Here is a 16240-nt window from a genome sequence, read left to right as displayed (position 1 = left end):
GTTTTGCAGCATCCAGTTCTCGGAGGTGGAGAAGGCAGTTTGGGTGTGTGCTAGAAGATCAGGGAGGTTGGTGGCACAGCAGATTAAAGTGGAGTCATCGGTGTATTGTACGATTTTGGTGTTTGGGATGGCAGAGTGGAAGTCGTTGATAAAGATGTTGAAAAGCAAGGGGCCAAGAATGGAACCTTGGGGAACTCCAGTGGGGGTAGGAAGGAAGTTAGAGGTACCTTTCCTCCATTTTACAGCCTGAGATCTATTGGAAAGGTAACTTGTGAACCAGGATAGTGTATTGTGAGAGAGGTTGAGGTTAGCTAGGTGGCCAAGGAGATGAGAATGGGAGACAGTGTCAAAAGCATTACAGAGATCTAGTAGGACTGTTGAAACTATATTACCAGTGTCACGGGCACGATTGACTATATCAAGGAATGAAAGTAGAGCAGTTATAGTGCTATGGCCAGGACAGAAACCATGTTGGGTGTGAGAGAGGAGGTGGTTTTCAGTAAGGAAAAGCATTAGCTGAATATGAATGCATTTTTCCAGTATTTTAGAAATTGGGGAGAGGATGGCTATGGGGCGAAAGTTTGAGGTATTATTATTTATACCTCCTTTATGGAGAGGGTGTATAAAGGCAGCACGCCACAGCTTGGGGACATATGATTCCTGTATGGATCTGTTGATTAGGATGCTAATGGGGAGGGCGATTCCATCTGTGGCAATTTAATCTATATTAACATCTCCTAAGATGTAGGTCTCAAGAGGAGAGGAAGTATATGAGGTAGTAAAGTACAGTGGAATTAGAATTAAGAGGGTGATTAAGGCCTATAATTGATGGGAGGGGATGTGTGAGGAAAAGATAAGAACAAGGTAATAGAAGAAATATATAGGATAGCAGGAGCAGGGTATAGGCAGCAAATGTAGAAAATGTGAGTTATAGGATAGTAGGATAGGATAATGGATGGGACTGTAACAATTATAAGCTACAACACATAATAATATTAAATGTCAGCTTTTCTGCCAGTATTAGGAGATCACATAAGGTGATATGGAAGGGTCCTGAGATGCCAGATACTCAAATTCTTAGCCTCAAGTGGAAGGAAAGCAGCTGGAGAGCAGGGAATACTGAGGGAGCAAGACTAAAATTAAAGGATAGAAAAGAAACAACTGACCTTAGTATGTAGTACAGATAGTATAATAAAGCAAAATGTCAAAATAAAGCATTAATGAGTTCATTCAGCATTGCTAGATGAAGTACGTATTGATGTGATACATTTACAATTCACAGCATCATGTAGGAACTCATATATAACAGTGATTTATATCATTCATATTGTACACTATACACATTAGTAGAAGTGATATATTAAACTCTTTAAAGAAGTGAATTATTGCTGTGCTCTACATACAAATAAATAATTAAATTAGGTTATATCAATTGAGAAGCATATAATTGTATATATAAATATGTCCATGTCCCATCTTTGGTTATATTACAGCATCAGATTCTCATATAGTAATAAGAGTGAGGTCATCCACACATACCACAGAGGTTGTATTTCCAAGGTTCCAATAATAAAATGGCTGCAAACTATGTAAAACACACTCACTAGAACCTGCTAGTATTTCTAAGGTTCCGCTTATAAAATGGCTATAGAACATGAGCTATCCGGGGTCAGTTCCAATTGGATAAGTGTAGTATTACATTAGAAGTTAGTAACCACACTGTGTAGGTACTAGGAAATAAAATATCGTTCTAGTTCAAACAAGAAATCAAAGCACATATAGAGAAAAATAAGTTCTCAATATGTTAGAGGAAGCTGTTTGATAGTTAAAGCAGTCGCAAGTGGTCAAATCGAAGTGCAGCACAAGCCCTCACTAAAATAATGCTCAGGTTGTGGATAGGTAGTGCAGTCGCAAGTGGGCAATCGAGTGTGCAGCACAAGCCCTCACTAGAACAAATGGACAGTGCAAACAAGCAGTTATAGGAGAGTAAAGAGGCAAATTCCCAGGGCTGCTTGGGGACGCCAATAGCAGCTCCACATGGAAAACGCTAAGCAGTTAATGCGCTAAAGGTGCAAGCAGCCATCACAAAAGTTACAATAGTCTGGTATAATACATAAAAAATAGGGTAATCTCAAAAACGACTATTTAAAGCAAACAACTGGAGCGGTTGCAAGTGGCCAATCAGTGTGCGGTATAAGCCCTCACTAAGATAACGGGCACGGCGTGCAATTTTGTATTTGAAAGTATCGCGGCAGACACTCAGGGTTGCAAGAGAACGCCTATAGCACTTCCATGTGGAAAACATGTAAAACAATTAGTGCGCAGAAGGTAAAAAGTCAGCCATTACAAAAGATAAAATAGTCTGGAAATGGAAAAGCTTAATAAATAGGATATTTTCAAAATTAGCTATGTGAATCGTTCAGTTAGCCAACAACAAACAGTGAATATACACAGTAGAATGATATTAGTATGCCTTAAACAGGAGTGCAAGCAAAACTGTCACTTGTATTACAAGTAATCAAACCTAAGTGAACCTTGTTGTCACAGCAGCAGCAAAGGTCCTGGCTCTTTTCTTTGGCAACCAAACTAACACTTAAGTTTCAGTGTTTTAGGTACTGAATACAGGGACTTTTCTAGGATGTAAATCAGGAATGAGATCCAATTTGGGAGAATTGCAGAAAATGCCTGGCAATGTCAGTGTCCATCTATGCTGTCTTATAGTGCAGTAACATCATACTGTGCTCTGGCAGAAGACACACACACCCCAGACTGGAACAGCTTCCAAGAAAGAAATGTAAGACTGGATGAAGCTAATTCTAGATACAGCATGTACGGTTCCAGTGTCAGACATAGCCAGTCAACATATCATGTGTCATTTGCACTTGATAAAGCATAGCATAAGTACATGATATGCTTTCTTAGCAGAGTATTAAACCAATGGGATATTTATTTTCTTTACTAAGCTTAATACATTAATACAAAAAAAAGAGAAGCTGAGTACCTGATAATGATCTTGTGCAAGATGATCACCTGGCGCTCCGTCAGCTAAAAACCTACAACCAAAATAAAAAAAGAAAATACATTAAGCAATGATGAACATTTAGTGATATGGACACTTGCATAGCTTAAATACACTGTATGTTTGCTCTTATAGGACATACGAAGGGGTGATTTTAAAAATGCCCTTGTTAAGCACTCCCTTCAATGTAAAGAATTTAAAAGTTTCACCTTTTTGGTTTTGGAAAAGCTAAGCATAAGGCAGTACAACCCCCTACCCCCACCAAAAGAAAAAGTAAGATTCAAAAGAAATGTTATGTTTTGCCTACTTGTTTCAAGTTACCTCCAACTCTACTGAGGAGATAATGTCAATATTCTTTTTTTTTTTTAAACAAGAAAATCTTTATTAAATTTTCACATATGACACAGGCAATCATACATTTATATAAATGAAAACAAACCATATTGACATAATTGTAGTTGCAAACATTATACATCACTTATGATCTATCCAGTCATTGTCAGTCAAACATTACATAGCTCATTCAAATCCTGCCTTCTTTTAAACCTCACTCCTCCTCTCTGCAATGTTCCCACAATTCCCATTTTTTCCTATGTAATTTGCTCCTACACTTTTCTAAAGATCCCAGTTCCAGTTGTTTTATCTCTGTTACTATATTTACCACTTCTAATAAAGTTGGTTTAGACTGCTTTCCATTTTTTAGTAATTGCTTTTTTGCCAGCCACCAAAATTAGACTCAGCAAGCCTAGTCAATTCTGATTCTGTACCATATCTCAAAAAAAAATATTTCCTTAGTTACACCAATTTGCTCACCCAGTATATCTGACAGGGCAGTCTTCAGGGAATCTTTAAAGTCTGCCAACTCATTACACTCCCAGAAAATGTCTCCAGTTACCTCTTTCTTCCCCATCACACCTCCAACATTTGCTGTCTACCTGAGGAAAAATTCTTTGGAGTCTACTTGGGGTATAAAAATACCTATGTAAACCTTACCAAGCAAGAATCCTAAATCTTCTAAACTTTGCTAAATATCTGGGAGACATACATATATCCCCCATTATTTCTCTTTGAATTGCTTATCGAATCTCTCTTCCAAATCCTTTCAAACCTCCCCTGATTGATTTTGATTCTTATAGTTATCATGCAATATTTTGTATGCTCTACTAATTTTTCCTATTAAAACATCAGCTTCTGTTACACATTATATTAAAAACTCTACCAGTGCTTTAGAAAAGGGTAGGAGCAAACAACACAGGAAAAAATGGGAACTGTGAGAACAATACGTACAATGGAGGAATGAGGCTTAAAAGGCAGCAAGACTTAAATGATCTATGTAATGTTTGAGTGAGAAAGATTGGGTAGATTATAAGTGATGTATAATGTTTGCAACTGGGAGTGTGTCAGTATGGTTTGTGATATAAATTGTTTGCGACTAGGATTGTCGGTGCGGTTTGTTTTCATTGATATAAATGTATGATCGCCTATGTAATAAGTGACTGTTTAATGAAGATGCTTCTTGTTTAAAAGAAAAGGTAGAAATTTAATAATTTACGTAATATTGCTTAGGTTACATGATATATAGCAATATAAGTGAAGTATAATGTTTACGTTAATATGGTTTGATTACTTTTATATGAATTTAAATTTACCTATGTCAAAAGAGATAATTCAATACAGGTGTTTGGGAAAAAAAACTCTACCAGTGCTGATCTTTCGCTTAGGATCCCCCTACTTCTTTCTCTTTGCCTATACTCTGATATCAATTTTTCATAGTGTTAAAGTGCAGTTTAAAATGTACATAAATAACACTAATTACCTTTTAGTCTTGAGATGGGAATAACTCTTCAGGATGTGCAAAACATTTTGTTTTTAGTTAAATCAACATGTCAGCGCAGGGAGACTATTTTCACAGTTTAAAAATCACTCTCACCAAGCAGTAAAAATACACAGATTTATTTACTTTTCTTATCATTATCATGCATGCAGAATACTGATGTTGACAAACAGGATCTCTGCGGACCCTCCTGCTTCTCACTTAGTGCTGCACGTGAACACTTAATCATGTTTTTACTAACAATAATGTTTTAGAAAGTGAGCACTTGTGCTACTGTTGTAGGCCTGAAGACGTCTTCTATATTAAGACGAAAAGCGCTTAACCATTTATTTTTGCACCATACTGTTTAGTTGCAAAGTAATAAACCTGTTTTTACTTTTTTTTCCACTTTGGAGACTTTGTGTCCTTGAGCCTTCGTTTGTTTCCTCAATTGCAAGAATCAGTTTATCCAACTTGAATCTTGCCCCCCCCCCCCCAATAAAACCCTACAACTTTTTAACCGCTACTCATAATTTCTCCTCTGGTTGATAAAAATATGCCTGACTCGTGCATAAAACTAAAGGAACTGAAAACATTTTAACCCTTGTATCTTGCTATCTATATCCATATAATATGGCAAAACTTCCAATTTCTCAGTTTTTGAATTAACTTTTGATTAGTTGCTTCCCAAATATCCTTAGCTGCCACACCAGAATCCTTTTTAATCCATACTCCAAAGTAATTCATTTTATCACATCCCCATAAATATGGATATTGCTGTGGGGGTACATAATGTACAGCTATTGCCTTTGGTTTAGCTTCATTAATTTTGTATCCTGAAAAGATATGAAACTGCCTCAAAATGTTCCACAACACTGAACTTTCCTTTTTTGGTTTTATCAGGTATAAAACAATATCATCTGCAAATAGAGCCAGCATTTCTTGACTACCATACCGATTATATCTTTGAATTTCTGAGTCTATTATCTTCTTTGCCAATGGTTCTAAATATCGTGCAAATAACAAAGGGGAAAGAGGACACCACTGCCTACTTCCTCTGCTCAAACAGAAATTATTCAAGAAGAACCCACCCACTTTAAGTTTTGCCTCTGATCCCTCATATATCCTCCTAATCAACCTTATAATTTTATCAGGGAATGCAAATGCTTCCATTGCCCTGCTCATAATCTCCCAGTTTATTCTGTCAAATGCCTTCTCTGCATCAAGACCCACCAACGGCAGTGGTGTTTTCTGAAATTCAGCCTCCCTCTGATCGATGTTCTGTTAAAGTTCTCAAATATTTGGCTCCCCGACGCAAAAAAAAACACACTGATCCATGTCTATCAATTTTGTCATCACCTTTGACATTCTTTTAGCCCTTATAGACATAATCACTTAATCATGGTTTAGGACTGAAATTGGCCTGTATAAAGCTGGATCTGGTGGCTCTTTACCCTCTTTAGGTATACAACCACCACCGCTTTCTTCCAGGATGTTGGTTCTTCTCCTATTAAAATACTGTTAAACAAAACCTTCCAGATCTTTTCTCAGCTGTTTTCCCTCCTAGCTTCCAAACTTCCAAAGGAACACGATCTATTCCTGGGGACTTTCCCGTTCAGTGGTTATACATCACCATTTTTATCTCATCTTCTCCTATCCTAACTATTTGTAAGTGAGCTTCATCTGCCTAGAACCTTGGCATATTTAATTCTTCCATAATCATTTCCACTTGTACCTTTTCTTGATCTCCATATTTTTCTGCTTTACACAGACTTTCATAAAATGTTTGAAATATTTCTAGTACCTCTACACTGGCTCTCGTTATCTACCTTGTTATAGGCTCCCTACATTTGGCAACAACCTTTTCTACTTTATGTTGCCAGAGTTGTTGCTATGAAAGTTTTTGTGCTCTAGTATTATTATTATTATTATTATTATTATTATTAAAAAACAGTTGCTTAATAGCAATATTTCTAAACATATGCTTATTATCCTTTATTTTCTGCTTAGCATTTTGCAACTGCTCCTCTTCTTGTTCTGTGAGATCATACCCATTCTGCAATACATTAACTTAATTTGTCAGTCCCTCTAATTCTTGTTGCTTCTTAACCATACCTCTCTTTTTTTTTTTTTTTTTTTTTTTTATTTCCAACCTATTTTTAAACTCTACTCTAATTTTATCCCACTCGCTAGCTATACTTTCAGAATGAAATTTCTGTCTTTACTAATAACTCCCGAATAATTATCACTACCCATTCATTAAATTCTTCTCTTTTCAACAGAAAGGTGGGAATGCGCCAGTATCTCATATTTATTTCATTACCTAGCATTTTTATTTTAGTTATTATTGGCACATGATCTAAAACAGTTACTGGATGTGTATCAAAACTTTCAATTATATGCCCATGTTCCTGTAAAATATATGTTCTGTCTAGCCTAGCCCAGTTTTTGTATCATGGGGAAAATATGTAAATTCAAGTTCAGGCACCTAGACAATGAGACATTTGCCAGTGGTACATCTGACTGGGGACACGTGGCTGAAGTGACATTCAGCTGCAGAGAAATATAGCTGTTTGCAAATTCCCTGTGGGCAAAGAGAAGCACACACTGCCACGCCCACAGCTTTAATAACCAAATGCACAGGGGGAAAATGTCCATGGTCCCCAAGGGAACATGTGACAGCAGGCAATATGGCAGTCATCAGCAACAGGCTGACCAGAGGGCATGTCAGTGTCAGTAAAATGCAGTGCACAATGGGCAGTGCTTTTATAAGGGATGTGCATGGACCACTACCCCTTCACAGTGTGTAGGGAACATTACCTAAAGTGCATACTAGAACATAAATGTGACTACATTTGCCTGCAGGATTTCCTCCATGCAACTGCAGACTTCTACATGTTGCAGTTACATAGTTATGTACTGTACACTGAGCACAACACTCATTAGTTCTTCTGCCACCATGCATTTGGTTATCCAATGCTAAGATGCATGGTTCAGCCTTTGCTTCTACCAAGTACTGTCTAGTTTTGCCTTATCTTTACTGTTCTCCCAGAATGAGAAAACACTTGACTGCTTTCAGAAAACATTATCTTCTAGCCATTGAAAGAAAGCCATTAAAAGAAATAAGTATTCTGTTTTTATTGTTCTTCATCAGATTACCTCCATGGAGACATGAGAATCAGACATACAGTTGCTTTTACAAGTATTTACTTGCTAGAGGACAGCTTTATTATGTTCAATGTTCTTTATTTGCTTTCTCTTAAAACTTGTTACTAGATAAAGCCAAGAGCTTTAATCCAGTCATTCCCTTATGCATAAGTGAGAAAAATCACGTCACTTTTTCTTGCATCATACTCTCTTGAACAGATTTTTTTTACACTGCAGTGTCTTCATTTCTTAAAACTGAACAAGGAGAAAGACACAAGAAGGAAAACAACAGGTGCACCTATTTACTTTAGTATCCCTATTACACTTGAAAATAACTGAGAAAAATTTACTTTGCAGCATGCGGGTATCACTCAATATACAAATATTACTATTAAGAACAAAAGTTTGTTTTGATTACAGTTAACTCAACTTCCTCTTCTCCTCTCCTAAGTGTTCCTCCAAACATTAATGACATGAAGTAGGGCACATGCTTTATAGTCGTCTACAAGTTTAGCAAAGTAAAAAAAAAAAGCCCAATATTTCCAGGTTGTCTTGTTCCGTCATGTTTCACAAATACAATTAATGCTTTATAATTCCACATTTACTTGTCAATTTCCGAGTGTCTGGTTTTATTCCTCCATCTCCAGCTCCCAAATCCAGTCTCTGCTTCCTTTCTAACATATTCTTGGTTCTTCTGTTAAACTTGTGCTTTTTTTTTGTGTCTCAAGCATTTTAGTACTTTATCCTTCTGTCACAGTTTTGTCAGAAACAATTCCTTCTGCTGGTAAGTTTTCAACTTTACTTTAGATTTGGAACACACACAATGTGCCCTTTCAATTAACAGCTCCTGCTGTGGAATACCAGTCCAGTTGCTTACCTGTGCTTTCACAAAATTAATTCAGTCTATTCCTTCCAGCTTCTCTGGTACAGCAGAAAATCTAAAGTTTTCCATGCATGCTCTGACCTCCAAGTTTATTTTTTTGAAACATCTCTTCCTGAGCAGTCTTATATTCACCCAACCTTTTCTTCATTTCGACCTCCGATTTTTGTAGATTTATCACTTCATCTGAATATTTGTTTAAAGCTTTTTTCCATTTTATCCAGCCTTTTGTTATTTGAGTAGATATATTCCATCAGTGTTTTGTTTATTTTGATCAGCTCTGAGTACATTTGACTTATTTTTTCCTGTAGGTAACTGGAAGTCAAGTCTTGCACCAGAGCTGAAGCTTACACTGTATTTTGCTAAACAGATGCAGAATTCTTCCCAGTCAAGTGTTTATTCCTCAACTTTTGTGGCTGATTTTCTTTCATGATCTCTGAATTTCTTATTTGTTGGCATTCAGGCAGTGCACTTTTTAGCCAGTTACTTAAATTTACCCCCCCACCCCACCCAAAATTAGTTCACTGGCTCTCTGTGTTTCTGTCTTCACACTGGGAGAGCTGAAATTAAGCTGTTACTTCAATGTGCAGCTATCTTGGAAGTCATATAATGTCAATATTCCTGTCCAATTACACGATTACTTTTTGTTTGTCTTTTCAGCTTTTCCCGGTTAGGGGTCGCCACAGCGGAACTCTGGTCCGCTAATGATTGGCAGTCGATTTTTATGGTGCCAAGTTGCCAGCCTGATGCCCAACCTTCAGCGAAGGCACACCCATTCACACGTCTTTTGGAGGCCACTCGACTGCAGGGAGGACATGCAGACTCCACACAGAAGGCATTCCAGCCGAAAATCGAACAGGAGAAGCTCTTCCTGTGAGGCAACAACACTACCGCTGTACCACCGCAGCTTGTATTAATTACATGATTACTAAAACGACAAAATGGAGTTAAAAATGTATGCCCCTCAAACGAAAGGCTTTTTTAAAGTATAACCTTTCAACTATAGACTCGCTGGAAAAGCAGTGATCGGGTATATGATTCATGCAGTCTCTGAAAAGCATTGAACCAGACAAGTAACGAACTGCCAGGGTTGAAGTCCTAAAATTCTAAACCTGCTCAGCACAGGTCTATATCACCACATCGAATGGTGATAAGTTTGAACGCTCTTTGTTCGAACAGAAAAGTCCAAAAGCCCTAAACAGCGAAATTACGGAACATCGATTTCTTTCCCAGGGGAAAAAATTGGTGGGCAGTCTTCGGTGCTTTACTATTTCCTCCACTGTAGTGCGATCTCGGAGTTGGTACATTTAAAGTAGTGGTGTGGGGGGGCACAGCCCCCCACATTTGGGGGGGGTCAAAGCCCCCCACTTCAGTTTGTTTTAAAGTTGTAATTTTTTTTTTCACAAAGCAGCGATTTTTTTCCCCTGAGAAAAAAAAATCAATGTTCTGTGAGTTCACTGTTTAGGGTTTTCAGGCTTTTAGGTTCGAACAAAGGGCGTTCAAACTTATCACGATTCGATGTGGTCATATAGACCCACTCAGCACAATTTACAGTGTTACCCTTTCAAAGGGAGTAGGCTGAACAACTGAATGCAAAGCAGGGAAAAAGCTCAAGTGATCAACATGAAAACTGATGGGGTTACGTCCTACTTTCATGTGAGCTTCTCCAAAAGCTTCCTTTTCTTCTATATTTGATTTTATAAGTATTGCTTTTTAAACTGGTAAAGTTAAATGTTCAGCCATTTTAATCACTGTTTCTGAAGAAGTCTTATTAAAAGTAAAAGGACAAAACACTAAAAAAATATATCTATTTGTAACTGTCATTTCAGCATTTCAGTATGGATACTCTGCTTTTTATTTTTTTTTACTTTTCAATTTCCATTTTCTTTTGCAGGATGCCAAAAATGAGCAGCTGCTATGGGTCAATAGACATGGTGGTTAAGCCACTAGAAAATGCCTCTAGTCTTTTCTTATCTAAGTAAGCCTCAACAGCCACTTCCCTTTGCCAAACAGCCTTCTTACAAAATTTGGCACAGATGCCACAGTAAACAATGTCATAATCCAACAATAGAACAGTTTGATTTTACACAACTATTCTATGTCCTTCCATTCCTATGTTGCAGTATTCTAGGTGTGGGAGCGTACCACAGCTTATGCAGATGAGAGGGTGGTGGTAGATGAACAGGGTTCTACAAGACCCTGCAGGATTGCCCTACCGAATCCTGTCCTAGCTCTGGAAACTTGGTCAAGTTTGTAATGCTTGGTGAAGGTGTGGATAGTGGCCCAAGTGGCTGCTTCCAAAATGGATGCTGTGTCTAGGCCCTTCATGAAGGCCCTTGAGGTGGCCACAGCTCTAATGGAAGTGGCCCTGATTCCCACTGGAGGTTCCTTTCCATGGTGGGAGTAGCAGAAACAAATGGCTTTCCTGATCCAGCATGAGATGGTTTGCTTGGAGACTGCCTTGCCCAGGGCTCTGGGGTGGAAGGAAACAAAGAGCTGGTTAGTCTTCCTGATGGTTTTGGTCTTGTCCAGGTAAAACCTAAGTTGTCTGTGCACATCCAGGGAGTGCAGTATCCTCTCCCCTTCGTTAGTGGGTGAGGAGAAAAAGGTGGGTGGATGAATGGATTGGTTCAGAGACGTGTCATTGACCACCTTAGGCATAAAAGGAGGGGTTGGTTCGCAGGGACAACCTGTCTTTGTGGAAGATGGTGTGGGAGGGACAGGCCATTAAGGCCTGCAATTCTGACACTCTTCTGGCTGAAGTGATAGCCACCAGCAGGACCATTTTCCATGTACACATATGTAAGGAAGAGGCCCCAGTCAGTTCACAGGGATGTTGGGTTCATTTCTCTGAGATGTAGTTAAGGTCCCAGGGGCAGGGGGATAGGTTTCCTTGGTGGTCTCATGTGCAAGACCCCTTTAAGGAAGAGCTTTACATCGAGCCTGGCCTGCAAGGGGTGCTCCAGGGGCAGGCAGGCTGATATGGCAGAGAGGTGAACTTTTACAGAAGAATAAGAAAGCTCACTTTTTATCAATTGACACAGGTAGTTTAGAACCAGGGGAACCTCCGCAGAGCAAGAGTCCCTTCCCTTGTGCAGACACCATTTTGCAAATCTTTCCCGCTTAGCCAGGTAGGATTTTCTGGTGGTTGGTTTCCTTGCCTCCCTTAGGACTGAAAGCACATCCTCTGAGTAGTGGTGCCTGAAAGGGATCAAACATTTATCACCCACAGAGTTACAGACAGCATCTGTAAGTGTGGGTGTGAGAGTTCCTTTGTCTTGTGTCAGTAGGTCCACCTTGTAGGGCAACAAAGTGATTGCCCTTGGGTAGTTTGTGAAGTAGGGGAAAACAGTGCTGCCTTGGCCAGTAGGCAATCACTAACAAGATTTTTGATTTGTCCTTCTGAATTTTCAGGAGGACTTTCTGAATCAGTGTGAATGGGGGGAAGGCAAAATGGAACTTCCCCTCCCAAGAGATGCGGAAAGCGTCCACTCTCCATGCTAGAGGGGAGTTGTTTTTTTAGCAGAAGTTCTGCAGTTGCCTGTTCTGGGGGGAGGCAAACAGGTCTATTTGTGGAGCACTCCACCAGTGGACTATGTCTAGGAAGACCTCCTTGTTCAGCATCCATTTGTGCTGAGGGGAGGAGGTCCTGCTCATTTCATCTGCTTGGTGGTTGTCCTGTGAGGGAATGTAGGCCACCTGTAGGACTAAGGTGAGACAAAAGGCTAAGTCCCATATCAGAAGGGTTACTCTGTACAGCTGATAGGCCTTTGTTCCTCCCTGTTTGTTGAGATACCACATCACCGTGGTGGTGTCAGTAACAATCTGGAGCACCACTGGAACCAGAAGGGGGTGAAGGTCTTTACAGCTAAGAAGACTGCTGTCATTTCCCTGATATTGATGTGCTTAGCCTGAAGAGAGGGATGCCACTTTTCTTGAATCCTGTAAGAGGCCAGGGTTGCTCCCCAACATGAATCAGGGGCATCTGTATGCATTACTTGGGGTGGGGTGGGGGGGTTTATTGGGAGCCCTGGGGTCAGATGCACTTGTTGGATCCACCAGCTGATTTCTGTTTTCGGACAGGGAAGGAGGGGAATGGCCTGCACTTGGGGATGTAGGTGTTGGTACCAGATGCTCTTCAGGAACCACTGTAGCTTGCGCATGTGCATTCTTGCCAGTGGTAGCATGGAGATGGTCGGTGCCATTAAACGCAGGAGATGAAGAAATTGCCTTGCCATCACCTCTTGGGATAGTAGGGCTTCCTGGAAGTGGGAAGTCAAGGAAAGAACCTTGTCCTGTGGGAGAAAGGCATTCACTGCGTCTGTTCCAATTCTGCAGCCTAGGAAAATGTTGTCCTGGCTTGGGATCAGAGAGGATTTGAGGAGGTTGATAATGAATCCTAGATTCTGCAGAAGCGACATGGTGAAATGCAGATGCTTTAATAGTACATCCCTGGACTCTTCCACTATCAGGATGTCGTCCAGATAAGGGTAAATCTGTATACCCTGAGTTCTGCAGAAGGCAATGGCTGGGGCTAGGCACTTTCTAAAGACTTGGGGGGCCGTGGATAAAGCAAAGGGCAAGGCAGTAAACTGGAAATGAGAGGGCAGGTCCACAGAAGCGCAGGAATTGTCTGTGGGAATTCCTGATGGGTATGTGTAGGTAGGCCTCCTTTAGATCCAGGGTGGCCATGAAGGCCCTGGCTGGAATAAGAGGAAGCAGGGTGGGGAGAGAGAGCATTTTGAAAGAAGTTACCTGAAGATGGAGGTTTAGATAGGACAGGTATAAGATGCGTCTCCAGGGTCCGTCTTTTTTGGAGACCAGGAAGAGACGGGAGTAGAAACCCTTTCCTTCCTGTCCTGGAGGTACAGGTTTTATGGAGCCTAGCTATAAAAGGTCTTCCAGAACATGTGGCATGAGATGGGCCTGTTTTATTTTGGGGGGATGCCTCTTCTGGGTGGCTTCTGTTTCCAGGATAGGAAATACCCTTTTTGGCTAATGTTTAAGACCCACTGGTCTGAAGTGATGGATTGCCAAAGGGGAAGACAGTGGGAAAGGTGGGCTGAGAGGGGAAGGTGAGCAAGGCAGTCACGCATTACTGGGGCTCCCTCTGTCCTGAAAGGGCTGTCTGGGTTGATGTGGTGAAGTAGAGGGTCTGGAAGTGGTAGGTCTTTTAGCCCCTCTCCTAGACCTGGAAGAGGGGGTGGAGGGCTGAGGAGCATGCCTCACAAAGGTGGCCTTAGCAGGGTAGTTCCTATAATACTTGGGGATGGGTGACACCAGCAGATGCTTGATGTCCTGAAATTCTTTGCCTTTTTTCTTGTAGATTTTTAAAAAGGTCAGCAGATTGTTTGTCAAAAAGAACATTGTGCTCCATAGGGCCGTCCAGGTTCTTAGACTTGGAATCCTCAGGGAGGTTCTGGAGTCTTAGTCATGAGTACCTCCTAAGGGCCGAAGCAAATGCTGCAGACCTGACGAACGCTCTGCAGCATCGTAGCTGCATCTGATGGAATGCCTGGCTACATGTTGGGCCAATGAAAGTTTGGAGGTGATGTCAGTCTTAAAGGGACTGTCAGACAAGGATGCTAGCAAGGAGGAGGCTTGAGAGACCAAATCTAATGCATACTTGATCATGTGGGTCTGACAATTTATGGCTCTGAAAGCCAAAGCTGAAGAAGTGTATACCTTCTTCCCCATCTTACCCATATACTTGCCATCTCTGCCAGTGGGTAGAAGGGAGACAGAGGGCAGCAGTCTATATTGCTCATCTGCAGTGGTGGCAATAACAGCTGGGCCTGCCAACAGTGGTTTAACCAGGAATTTTTGGTCCTCTGGTACTTTGTAGAAGTGGTCAGGACGCTTAGGGGCTGGAGGCTGGGAGTCAGGACCTTAGAAGCAGCATTGAAGGCATACAAGTAGGCAGGCAGAACAGGAGATACTGCTGAAGAGGAGGGTGATTCTACTTGCAGCAGCTCAAAGCATCTTTTTTGGGTATCAGTCAATTGGGACATATCCCATTTAAAGTAATCCTTCATCTTGGTGATGGTCTCACCAAAAGTAATGTCCTCAGGGGGGAATCCCCCTCCACAGATTCTCATCAGGAGAGTAATATTCCTGGTGGGAGGCTATCTGGGAAACTCTTCTGAGGATGAGAAGGAAGAATCATGTCCTTCCTCCCTGACTTCAGGTGTCATGGGTGGGAGGGAAGAAGCAGAGGCAGGCCTAGGGCTCAGAAGAGGCAAGGTAGAGGTGGTTGTGGCCAAAGGCCTGACAGCCATAAAGGCCTGCATGAGAGAAGTGAAGGCCTGCCAATCTGGTGTGGCTTCTGAAGGGGTCGAGGTGTGTTCAAGTTTTCTGCTTCTTTTTGGCTGGGAAGGAAGCAGAGCGAGGCCTGGCGTCGGGTTGGGACAGTAACACATCCGGAGTCTGGATCCCAGCCGGAGGTACCACCGAAACTGGTTCCCCCTCAACATCGATGGCCGATGTCCGGATAAGGTCCGAGGACGTTCCAGTTGCCGGCTACGAAATGGCTTCCTCGAGGGACGTCGCTGCAGTCAACGGATCCACCAAGCGTGCCTCAACCCATAGATCGGCAGTTGGCAGTGCGTTGGGAAGCGGAGCGGCAGGCGAGGAAGGCCTAGTAACCTTGGCCTTCTTGCACAGAGGTTCGGGTGCGGCCTCCAATGCAGGATCCATTCTAAGGCCTAACCGCTTAAGGCACTGGTTCTCCAGGTAGAGGTTTAACGTGGCTAGATGGCTGCACAAGGTCTTAAACATAAATGATTGACAAATAGCACAGGAGGAGTGATCGTGTTCCAGGCCTAGGCAAAAAACACACCTGTCATTGGTGTCTTTATGGGTATCTGGCACCCACATTGGCACTTTCCCTTTTTCCTGACATCAACTAAAGGCCACGACTACCAAGCATTAGCAAGAACAATCGGCAAAAGAGAAGAAAATTAGAAACCCAATGCAGTGTCTGTAAAGAAGCAATTGTACAATCCATATGTTGTCTGTGGCTGAAAAGTTCTGAGGATTGTGCATGCAGACATCACATTTAAGGCCCCTGGTTTATGGCCCTACGTGTGATGTCCCATGCACACTGCAACAGCCAAGCTGAAGCTTTTGTATAGCAGCCAACGTATGAGTTGCTTGAGGGCAGGAAATCCCACACCTGGAATATTGCACCATAGGAATAGAAGGACATCATTCCATTCTGCCTAGAAAAAAACACAAGCAATATCATCAACCACCAACAGAAAAGGCTTCCTAACAGGACATTTATCAGCCAGCTCTGAAGTTCAGGCTGGACTGTCAGAATGAAAGCACAACACAAAACGTACAGATAGCTGTGATGTGAACTGTGGTGAGAAAGAACTAA

General features: G+C 41.3%; 1 protein-coding gene across 5 annotated transcripts in view; it reads right to left on the bottom strand.

Annotated features, from left to right (window-relative positions):
* Positions 1 to 16240, bottom strand: part of LRCH3 (leucine rich repeats and calponin homology domain containing 3) — a 3082729-nt gene that overhangs the window by 1212926 nt on the left and 1853563 nt on the right. For all 5 annotated transcript variants that reach the window (XM_044070695.1, XM_044070696.1, XM_044070697.1 and 2 more), the window contains exon 12: positions 3002 to 3053. In XM_044070695.1, the coding sequence (XP_043926630.1) occupies positions 3002 to 3053 (52 nt within the window). The remainder of the gene's footprint in view (positions 1 to 3001; positions 3054 to 16240) is intronic.

This window comes from Protopterus annectens, chromosome 4.part1 (genome assembly GCF_019279795.1).
Source record: "Protopterus annectens isolate FY-2018-M chromosome 4.part1, PAN1.0, whole genome shotgun sequence".
Taxonomy (NCBI): Eukaryota; Metazoa; Chordata; order Ceratodontiformes; family Protopteridae; genus Protopterus; species Protopterus annectens.
This window is presented reverse-complemented; position numbering and strand designations above follow the sequence as displayed.